At 40.9% G+C, this 10,986-nt stretch overlaps 1 protein-coding gene across 1 annotated transcript; it reads right to left on the minus strand.

Moving 5' to 3' along the window:
• Nucleotides 1-833: 833 nt before the first annotated feature.
• PRPF38B (pre-mRNA processing factor 38B) lies at nt 834-10,455 on the minus strand. Its single transcript, XM_062613477.1, has 6 exons — nt 10,022-10,455; nt 6,745-6,813; nt 6,074-6,225; nt 5,930-5,990; nt 3,185-3,408; nt 834-2,926 (listed from the first exon to the last, which is right to left on the minus strand). Exons 1-6 carry the CDS (start codon nt 10,304-10,306, stop codon nt 2,074-2,076), a joined length of 1,644 nt encoding a protein of 547 aa, XP_062469461.1. The 5' UTR covers nt 10,307-10,455; the 3' UTR covers nt 834-2,073.
• Between the last annotated feature and the right edge of the window lie 531 nt (nt 10,456-10,986).

Consider the following 10,986-nt stretch of genomic DNA (forward strand, 5'->3'; position numbering starts at 1 on the left):
CTCTAATCAACAGTCCATCTTCCCTTGACAGAACACTGGCGTTGCAGCCTCTGCCCAAGGGCATACTGGTTTCAGAAACTTCTTAACTGAAGGGCAAAATTAACAAGGCCGAAAGAAGCCTCTAGTGGCAAAAGAGGTAAATTACAGTTGTCATTTTGACAGAAACCACGCACTGCCCTGGCAGTCTTCAGGGACAGCTCTCATCACCTAGCCAGGGCATTTCTTAAATGGCCAATACAGTTTTTCTCCTCCCATGATAAATGACAGCTCACTATTTTAGTTTCACACTGCAATGAAATGAACTTCTTAAAGTGTAAGCTTTCTTTCAAGGTATCAAAAATATAAACAGATGATAACTGAACATCAGTATTAAATACTGAATGCTAAGGATGACAGTGACAAAAGACTAACTCAGAAAACAGAGCAGGAGGAAGACAAAATTGAGTTTGCTATTTCTGCTTTTTTGAATACTATGGAATGAAATGTAGTTAGAAATTTAAGCCCTGTTTGTTTTCTCCTGGAGGTTTTAAAAAAAAAAAAAAATCCTAATATTTAAATATCACGCCTAAATGATCTGCATCACAAAGAAGTGAAAAAGGCACAAATATCAATTTATGTCTACCTTCAGGTCACTTCATGATCGTGAATGTCTCACACTTACTGTTCTTCCTATCTTTGGGCTGCTGCATTTCTTTCTTTGATACATCTTCCCACAAAGTACTTCGTATGAATAAGAGATTTTGTGTACTGTCACATAGACTGAAAATGAAATGTGGATGAACCCAAACACTCTTCAGCTGGCAATGAACATGCAGGGAAAAGCTGACACCCAATACAAAGGAATTAATTGAGAGTTTATTCCAGATGGTTCTCCTCACTCAGTATACAAGTCATCAGAATAACCTATCAAATAGACTTGGACTTTAATGATATGACTTTTTTTTCTATAATGCATTTTGGTTTTTGCTTCTAACAATCTGTTAAAAAAAAAATATATCTGCCAGATGAAATGTTCAACACAAACTGCAACCCTTACTATTTGTAGAAAATATGACTTAAAAAAGGACACTATCAGGTCATTCTTAATGCTTACACTTACAAAAATGCTTTGGAAGCTTGAAACTAAAATCCTTTGTAATAATTTTCTTCTTCCTACTTCCCTCTTCCAACCTTCAATGCCTTTATTAGCCCAGGATTATCATAAATGACAAAGTGCAGCTGCCAATGAAAAACATCAAAAGACCACAAATGGATAGTGTGTTAAAAAAAAAAGTAATATGGAAGCTTACATGGATTTTTTTTTTTAAACAAATAAAATGCATAGATGGCTACGGTACTCATCTGCCAACCTTTACAGTGTCTGCTTGAGGTAGCCTTTCTAAAGAATTTCTAAACAAGCCCCAACATAGTCCAGATCCTTGCATCAAAACCACTATCTCCTTGAAAGTCCACTCTCAATTTAATACCAGTGGCAATCAACATAATACATTTTAAAAGCTTTGGGAAAAAAAAAAAAAAAACAAAAAAACAGCAGGTACAGTGGACATCCATGGTAGTTTTAGATCTGCAGCCCTCAATGTACATTGTATGCACATAAATATCTCAGCTATAATACACATTCAAGATCCATCCCTAAAAGCTGTATTATGTAAAGCACAGCCACACTAACTTCAGGATACAACCCATAATTCCACATCTACAAAATCAAAGTAGAATTAGTGGCAGTTTATTGCCTCATACAAATTTAACCAACATGGCAACCATGCCAAAGGAATTAAAACATTTTCAGGACATATGTACAGACTGTACATTTCAGAAACATCTGAACAATAAAAATTCAAGAACAATCTCTGCATTACGAATTAAACTAAACAAATGGTTTGAAACCGTCAATGCATTGAATGGGTTTACAAAGGCACTTCCCTACCCAAAATAGGAAATGACAATCTGCAGCCTAGAGGGAGGTTGGAGAAGAGTGCTCATCAACTACTGCACAATCTCAACTTTAAGAAAAAATGAGCAGGATTTAATCAAACATTTATAGGATTCAATGTGATCCACTTCTGAAAGAGTTCACACAGTCTCATCTTTGTTTTTCTGTTGTTTTTCTTGGCTCTCTCGTTCCGTACTTTGGCTCCTTCGACGGTCATGTTTTTCCGAATGGTCCTTGCTGTCACTGTGATCATGTTTGTGGGAACGTTCTTTGCTTCTGCTACGCTTTCTAGACTTTTCTTTGCTGGGACTCTGGTCTCGTTTTCTGGACTTGTCAAAACTATCTGTTCTTCCTCTGCTTCTGCTTCTACTTCGTTTATTTGACTTCTCTTTACTTTCATTTTTATGTTTACTTGATTTCTCTTTGCTCCTGCTTCTGCTGCGCTTACCTGTGTTCTTACTTCGGCTCCTACTCCTATGCTTTCTTTCCCTGCTTCGACTTCTACTATGTTTTCTCTCTTTTTTGGAATCCCTTTTGTCATCCCGGTGTTTCTTGTCATCCTTGTCATCTTTGTGTCTTCTCTCTTCTGTATCACCCTTACTTTTCCTTTCTTTTGACCTTTCCCTAGAGCGATCTTTTTCCTTCTCGCTAGCTCTTTCCTTATCATAATCTCTCTCCTTTTTCCTGCTCCGTTCATTCTCTTTCTCTCGCTCCCTGTCCCTGTCTCTTCTATCTCCTTTTCTGTCACGACTTCGACTACGGCTTCTGTATCTGTCCCTGCTTCTGCTTCGCCTTCGTTCCAGTGTGCGATCAGTGCTTCGAGATCTCCGCCTTTCTTTTTCTCTCTCTTTAGCTTCACGTTCTAATCTCTGCCGTTCTCTTTCTCTTTCTAGTTCTCTGTCAAAGCTAGATGATCCATGACCTTCCCGATGATGACTTCTGCTTCTGGATCTTCTGGGAGACCTCCTGGGACTGATGGATCGTCTTGGAGACCTTTTAAAACAAGAGATATTCAATATGAAACACCACCTTCTGAAGTTAAGGGACCCTCTTTAGTTTCCTATTTATATGTTATGTAAATAGTCTTTATTTAATCTTAAATACCAAATACTGTCTGATTATTTTAATCCATTAGCATCCATAACTGTTTGTCTTTTGCCTTAAAGCCTATCCCACTGAAAAGACGACATGTTTCTGGTAACCACAAGGTTCAGTATGAAACTTCTGACATTCTTTTAACACATAAATGACCTTGAACGTCTACGTTCCACATGCCGGTCTATTTCTTCCATTCCCTCCTTGCACTCTTTCTTGATTTTTCTAGGTCTGCTTTTAATTTGCTGGTCAATGGCTTTCTGGACTGGCACAGGAATTCTTGGAAACAACGTGGAAAACCATTCAAGCTTAGTGAGGAAGGAACGAAGCATCTCCCCGATGGTCATGACACAACCCCCACCTGCCTTCACATCCAGGTCCTACAAAATACAAGCAAAAAGATATCCTGATGGTCAAAAATACTCTGTACCAATTTCCCCAAAAAAAAAAAAAAAAAAAAAATGCTGCTACACTACTGCCCTCTTGAAGCCTCATGATTATGAAAAGTTACTTGTCTCATATTCTAATACATCTCCTCAGAAAAATTCAAAGTCTGCACCTTTCGAATTTGGCACTATGTTACAGAAAGGGAATGGGACTTAATATATATGCATGCAGGCACATACTAATCCTGCAGCCATCTGGATGGTACGGAACTGCTGAGGAAGAGATTAACACGAAATCCCCTTACACAGTCTGGCTATACAGTATGATCTTGTATTTTATCTCAATGCCACAAAGATGAGAAGTCCTCTCAAACTACATTTAATACTCCATTTTGTGGATGTACAACTGCGTACCATCATACCCAACCCTGTGGCCTAAATCATTTAGGAACTACATCATTGCCTATCTAAAAATGATCACAGAAAAGCCTCTAGTACAAAATGGCATCCTAACAGAATTGGAAGCAATAGCAAACCAACTGCCATGAAGCAGTGAGGTTTCTAATTTAGAAACGTAAAATAATAAATAAATGAACAAATAATTGGAAACTCATAATCCATGATGACCATTGTCTCTGAAAAGGGTCATTACCGCATGAAGGCCTTCTTGCTATGCCCTCTCACAGCTCAGGACATGTTAGTCAGCTATTGTCAGTCCCAAACCTATAGTGCAAGCACACAAGGAAAGTGAGATTTGTTATCTAAACAGGAAGAGAAAATCTAAATGTAAAACTGCTTGCACTCACACACATTTAAGTGTTCAGATATACAGTTTTTCCAAATATAATCGCTGCAGAGATCTAAAGAAGAAAAAAAGGAGTTAAACGTAGCACCTGGAGAGTACGCACAGTTAAGCAAAATAAACATAAGAAGCATTTTGAAAAAGTAACTTTGTATCCTGGGAAGATTTTCACAGCAGCATGACAAAAGATGAACTGCTTCCACATATTTTAAGAACTGGAGGGGGAAAAAAGTCCTGTAGGTTTAAGTAATTCCATATATATAAATATATTTGATTTATCCTAAAGAGCTTGATCAGGATTGGTAACAAACTTAAGAAAAGCAGGCCAAGCACTTTTTCCCTACATACCACAAAGCTACTGAAAGCAGCTAGGAAAGAAACACTGATTCCAAAAATATACTGGGTGGTTTTAAAAAACAATAAATATACACTGATCAGCAGTATCTGCAAGAACTGAAATGCATAAACTACAAGAAGTGCTGTGAATAACGAACCAGTTAAGACCTGCAAAACAAATCACACTTGTGATCAATTTTTTGTCCTGGGTACCAAGCTGTTTGTGGGACCCTGAAAATGAAGCCAGCCCAATCCTCCTCATAAATTACCACACTGCAGAGAAGAGCTCATGTTAACTAGCACCACCTGGGGGAGAAGGAGGATATCACAGTGATGCAATCAAGATTTCAATTCGCTTAGATTTTTGTTACAAACATACAATAACATAAGTTTACCTGAAATAACAGCTGTTTCCTTTGGCAGTGTTTTTGATACTTAGCATGAAAGAAGCTGTTTAAAATAAATACACTGCATGGCAGTCAGATACAGGTATAATTAACACTATTTTTAATAAAAGCATTCGGACATCATTTGCAACATTTGAAATTTCTTGAAGTAGATGCCTACTGTCACACTGAAGAGGGCAAGTGATCCTTCCTGTGCCATTCTTAAATCTAGGATGTAATGTAAAACCTGCTCAATACATACAAATTGCAAGAGTATACTGAACTTCATGGACTGAGCAACCTCAGCCACCAGCTCCTACTCAGCTTCTCCAGAAAGTACACATCAGAACTATTGTACAAACAGTATACTCCTATCTGACCACATAATAATATTGTCTCTTCACTGTTTCTTTCTGGTTTTTGCCCCATTAACAATGACATTAAGGTTACTAGAAACAATGCCACCTTACACAGTAATTAGGCTGGTTGTTTCTGCTCTGAAAAAATCCTGGACATGAACAACCACCATAGAGATTTTAGTGGATTTTTCAAGGTCAGTCTTCATTTCCACTATGTACTTCCCACTCTTCTATGTTAAGCAGCAATTCCCCCTGTTCCAGCCATTAATGCAAAACACAAATTTGGCACTCTGAGGTATTACTATACCTTGCTTAAAAATCCTTCTTTTTCTAAAAACTGCATGGAAGCTACACTCACAGAGCCTGCTGTCTGTAGTCTGGTTTAATAAACCTCTTTCATGTGGCTTTGTAGTATTTGACACAGAAACATCCTAAGCAATAGACAATTCTGTTAAATCTTTGAAACCTAAGCTTAATGACCCAGGCCTGCTTCTTGCACTAACGAATTAAATAACAAGAACATAACATTGCAACATTCGAACTACAGAAAACCTTATCAAGGAATGTTTAAATCTACAGCAGTTACATGAGAAGAAACAAAAGAAAATGAATTATTACCCTCGCCGACATACCTCTTCATCATCAAGAAAAGATTCAAACCAGTCCCATAGATCTGTAGGTGGCTGTGTGTACCTTTAAGTACAAAAAGAATGCAGAAACTTAATACAGCTTTCTGTATATTAAATTAATCATCAGTTGATTATATTGATACTTACCTAATATACATAAATCCAAGAGCCCTAATATATGGGGAGTCTGTATGAGTTATAAGGCCCATCACTTGCTTACGGGTGAGTTTCAATGTAAATAATTTGTAGAGCAGACAAAAGGCAGTAGACACAATTCCTCCGGTTCCAACACCACGCACCTTTCGGAAGAAAAAAAGTTAGGTGAAAACGCCAAAAGTCAAAGACATTGCCCCATCTCTACAAAAGAATATGAGAACTATAGATGAGGTCAGATATAAGGAAGAAGTTCTTCCCTGTGAGGGTGGTGAGGCACTGGAACAGGTTGCCCAAGGAAGTGGTGGATGTTCCATCCCTGGCAGTGTTCAAGGCCAGGCTGGAGGGGGATTTCAGCAACCTGGTCTAGCAGAAAGTATCCCTGCCCATTGCAGGGGGGTTCGTAGATGACCTTAAGGTCCTTTCCAAGCCAGAATTCTATGATTCTGTAACTAACATAGGATGAAATCTATATCTGCAAACAGAGGTATGTGGAAAAACTAACACTTCTTGTACCCACAGCTCTGGAAGCATGGGGAACACATCAATTCTTTGTAATAAACATTGTTACATCTAGGGACTGAGCCAACATACAAGCAAGTTTTGGCCTATGCTAAGAAATTTATCAGACAGAAAAATGTAAGAAGGCACGTACTTCTACTTACCCCTCCACACATCCCTGTCTGGCCTGCTGTTTTTCGGCTCCCCTTTTCCCATGGTTCAACATGCGTAACCTGAAAGAGTTGGTGGGAAAAAATAAAATTACAGTTTCAATCTCCATAATGTTTTATACAAATCTAATGTAAACAATGGATATCCTAATCAATCATAAACAGCTTGTCTTATGCAAAATTGAAGATCAAGACTGCTTTGTCATTAAAGCAAAACATTTGGGTTTTTCAATTATATTAAGAAATTATAGCTAGACAAATTAAGTTTATAAACAAAAAAAAAAAACAAACCACCCCCAAAGCAAGCATCCATGTTTACTCTACACTCCACGTACTTTCAAGTACTTTATGACTAAATCGCATCATTACCATTTTCTATGGAGACCAAACGGTTACCTTCATTTAAAATATCTCCTAACCAAGTTTAATAACACCTGCTGATGACACGTAAAGGAGTCAAAATCTACAGTCTCACAGTCATATTCCATGAATTTAGCTAGAGATTTAAGTATCACCTACAATTAGGGCAAAAGAAAAATGTCCATCAACTGTAGTGGAAAAAGACAGGGTCTTTTTCTGTACACTGCAGTGATGTTCTTGGATAAAATGGTTTCTAAGTACTAATTGAATAAATTTTCCCCAATTCCAGTCTTTTAAAATGCATTTAGAGGCGAGTGCACAAACACGGTTACCCAACACTATTCCACAAATTTGACAATAAATCACAAGGGATTTAAGAACTATGAAAGCGTTCAAGCTATATCTGAAATTGTGAAATGCAGAGAAGTTACATTTGACTCAATAAGCAAGTACGTTTTGTCAACACATCAACTTTAAAAAGCAAGTAAAAACGATGCAGTAGTGTTACAATGGATTTCGGATAAGATTTTGTGGCGTGTAGTTTACATTCAAAACGCTTTAACAATACTTGAAACAGAACTAAGTGCACGATCACCTGAAATCAGAGATATGCCAACAGCTGGAGCTGCTGAACTGTCTTTTTTTTTTCTTGTGAGATGCCAGTACTGCAGAAATCAAAATCCACTTGACTTCCTGTATTATTTGCATCATACAAGAAGTTCAGAAATACTTTGTAAGCAATACTGCATATCCTTCTGATTTTTTACACATTTGCCTCTCACAGGAAATAGGTTTTTTTTAGTCAAAGGATCACATACAACACTATCACAAGGGCAGCTTTCATTTTTTTACTTATTAGCCACAATCAAAATAAATATGCTGGTTGAAAAAAAACAAACAAAAAGACAGGCGGCCTTACAATACTCATGTCACAAAAGAGTACTTAAAGTTTTGATGCTACAAAGACTGCTGTATATGCTTAATTTGTTGGAAGATACAGATTAAATGAAGTTAAAGGCATGCGCATGGTGCTAACATCGGGGATAAAGACAAAAGTCATCTACTTTGCAGATAAGAGAACTGAAACAAGACCAGAACTACAAGTGAATATATTCAAACACCTGGACAGAATCCATACCTTCAAAGATGGTCCCTATCATCAGCTGCCTGCGTAACTTAAGATCATCTCTCCCAATAAGCCAGCACCCATCATTCTCAGTTTTTTTAAATGAGGCACTTACATTGGTTCCCAAACAAATACACCTGAAAATACAGCTGCTACGGTGGGCATGGTGCTCATTCAAGGGGAGGGGGGGAAGGGGAAGGAGGGAAAGTCTGCAATTGTTCAGAAACCTTGAAATATGAACAGCACTCAAATCATCTGAACACCAGTGAAGTACCTTAACCATCAGGTTATTTTCTCCCTCACACTTATTAAGTAAGCAGCTGAGCTTTCTCTTTATTTAGCACACAGAATAAACTGTCAATTTGAGTAAACAACCTTTTTTTACATTGGATTAATAAGCACATATTTAATGGTTTATCAAATTTGTTACCCAATTTAAGACACTTAAGGAATGAAACACTGAGACAAGCAAATGAACTATATGACCTACTGCAGTTAAGTTCTACCACTACTAAGAAGGCAAATCACATAAAATATTTTGACCCTGAGACTGTCCCTGTAAACGACTGTAAGCTCTCAAATTTTCTCGAAATAGGTTTCTTCTAAAAAAATTTCAGCACTGGCCATCAACTGCAAAAATAAACTTTGCTGCTTTCAATTCTGACAGTAATAACGATTTATCTAATATGCAGCAAATGGTAAATTAACTGAAGAGAAGCTTTGTCAACAATCGATGTTACTTTAAGCATTAGGAGAACTGAGTAGTCCACTCCAAATGACGGAGGCAAGGAGAGAAGTGCTACCATTGAGATGAGAAACAGTAGCACTGTCTTCATAAGTACGTGCGAACAATGCAAAAAAAAATCTCAAAACACTTCTGAGAAGTTATTTTTAATGACAGTGCCCAAAGTAACTAGACTTGCCCTGCTTAAATAAGACAAAAAGGCTACCTTTTATTTCCAAGTATACTGAAACCCTCTGGCACAGTAACATCAAGCAGAATCAATTCACCCGACAAAAACACCTCAATCATCACCAAAGCACAGCTGACTGAAGACATCCGCTCTGAATTATCTAAGTTTTGCTCTCATTATCAGAAAAAAAGAATGTTGCTGTGTTGATGAGTATTAATTATGCATACCTCCACCTGAGAGACTGGCTTGATGGAAGCCTTGCTGCAAAACTGATTCAGTCCTGCTAACAAACAAGAACCAAGACATGGGTGCACTGATACAGTTCAGTTATATCCCCAGCACTGCCTACTTAATATCAAAAGCAGCACTAAACTGAACAGGTTTTTGACTGGGTGCGAGGGGGGGATCCTGACCTCTAACTGAGGAAGAAGGCCACATGCAAAGTCCTGCTGAAATCACTTCTGCGCAGTTACAGGGCGCCGGCAGCTCCTGGGCTGCGCGCAGCGCCCGTCTGTGAAGTGACATGCAGATCGGGTCCCCTCTCCCTTCAAATGAAAGCGCGGTCCTCAGACGGCCATTTCATCCCCACTGCCAAGGCTCACGCTGCCCAATTAATAACCTGGAACTCCGTTATTTCAAATCCGAAGCGGAACACGTTTGTGTTGTAAGAAAAACAGCACCGTTAAATACCCCAATCAAGCACTAAAAAATACATTTGCTCCCATCGCTTACAGCACGATAAGGGACAACGCGGCAAAAGATAACCAGAAGCAACCAAAGTCTTCCCCCTTCAAAAACCCCCACCACGAGGAGGCTCGGGCCAAGCGCCAGCGCAGCCCCGGGAAGCCCGGGGCGCGGCCCGCAGGCTCACCTTGAAGTAGATCTCGTCCACCACTTCGTGGTAAGTCTTGAGCTCATAGAGCTGCACCTTGAAGTAGGGCGAAGAGAGGATGTTGGTGAGGATCATCGGGTTCAGGTTCATGGTCTTCTCGTTGCCCCACAGCGGCAGCACATTGCCCTGCTTGCCTGAGGCCGCCGGCTTGGGGGCTCCGCTCTGCAGCTGCTGCTGGGCCGGTGGGATGGCACCAGGCTGGTGCTGGGCCGCCTGCTGCCCCTGGCAGTTCCCAGCGCCAACGGCGGGGCTGTTGTTGGCCATAGCGGCTCAAGCCCGGGGCAGGGCGGCAGCACGCGGCCTGCGGGGCGCACGAACGATGGGGCCGGGCCACGCCACACCAGACCGCGGACTACAGAGGCAGTCGCAGCCTCCCCCAACCGCTGACAAGATGGCGGACTCCACGGAAGTGACGGCAGCACCTTCCGGGGCCGAGCAGGCCAATCCCCGCGGGGGAGCGTGGCGGCGCTGGGCGGGAGAATGCCCCCCTGCCTCTGGTCCTTTCCCGCGGCGGGGGTTCAGGGGGCTTTTTCTCTCATTCACCCGCCAGCCCCACATGTAGCTAAGAGGCGAGACCTGTCGCCAGCTTTTCCTTCTCGTTTTTGGGTCGTGGGGATCGCGCTGTCCTTTGCCCGAGGCTCGCTAACGGCCAGGCCGGGGTTCTTTCGGGCGAGGAGGGCCCGGCCGATCACAGTGCGCGGGGGTCGGACAGCTGCCGTAACATGAACGCCACAAGCCACGCCAGACATTTAGCTAACGCGGTAGTGGGGCCATCGGTCGTGCCGTCCGTTGGTAACGAGGGCAGGGCACAGCAGGGGAGCTACCACCGGCGGCGCTAACAAATAAGGACAAAGTCGTTGAGCTTGCAGGGATCTCGGGGGAGGAAGCCTTTATCCGCGGCCAGGGTACAGCAAAGCTGGCGCACTAAAACTAGCGCTATGAGG

This window comes from Pezoporus occidentalis, unplaced genomic scaffold (assembly GCF_034315485.1).
Source record: "Pezoporus occidentalis ecotype Australia unplaced genomic scaffold, CSIRO_AGI_Poc_V1 ctg167, whole genome shotgun sequence".
Taxonomy (NCBI): Eukaryota; Metazoa; Chordata; class Aves; order Psittaciformes; family Psittacidae; genus Pezoporus; species Pezoporus occidentalis.

Coding starts and splice junctions, on each gene's coding strand:
- PRPF38B (XM_062613477.1), bottom strand. CDS start 10,306: ATGGCCAACAACAGCCCCGCCGTTGGCGCTGGGAACTGCCAGGGGCAG. Junction 6,814..10,021: donor TGGACGAGATCTACTTCAAG/GTGAGCCTGCGG, acceptor CAACTCTTTCAG/GTTACGCATGTTGAACCATG. Junction 6,226..6,744: donor AGACAGGGATGTGTGGAGGG/GTAAGTAGAAGT, acceptor TTCTTCCGAAAG/GTGCGTGGTGTTGGAACCGG.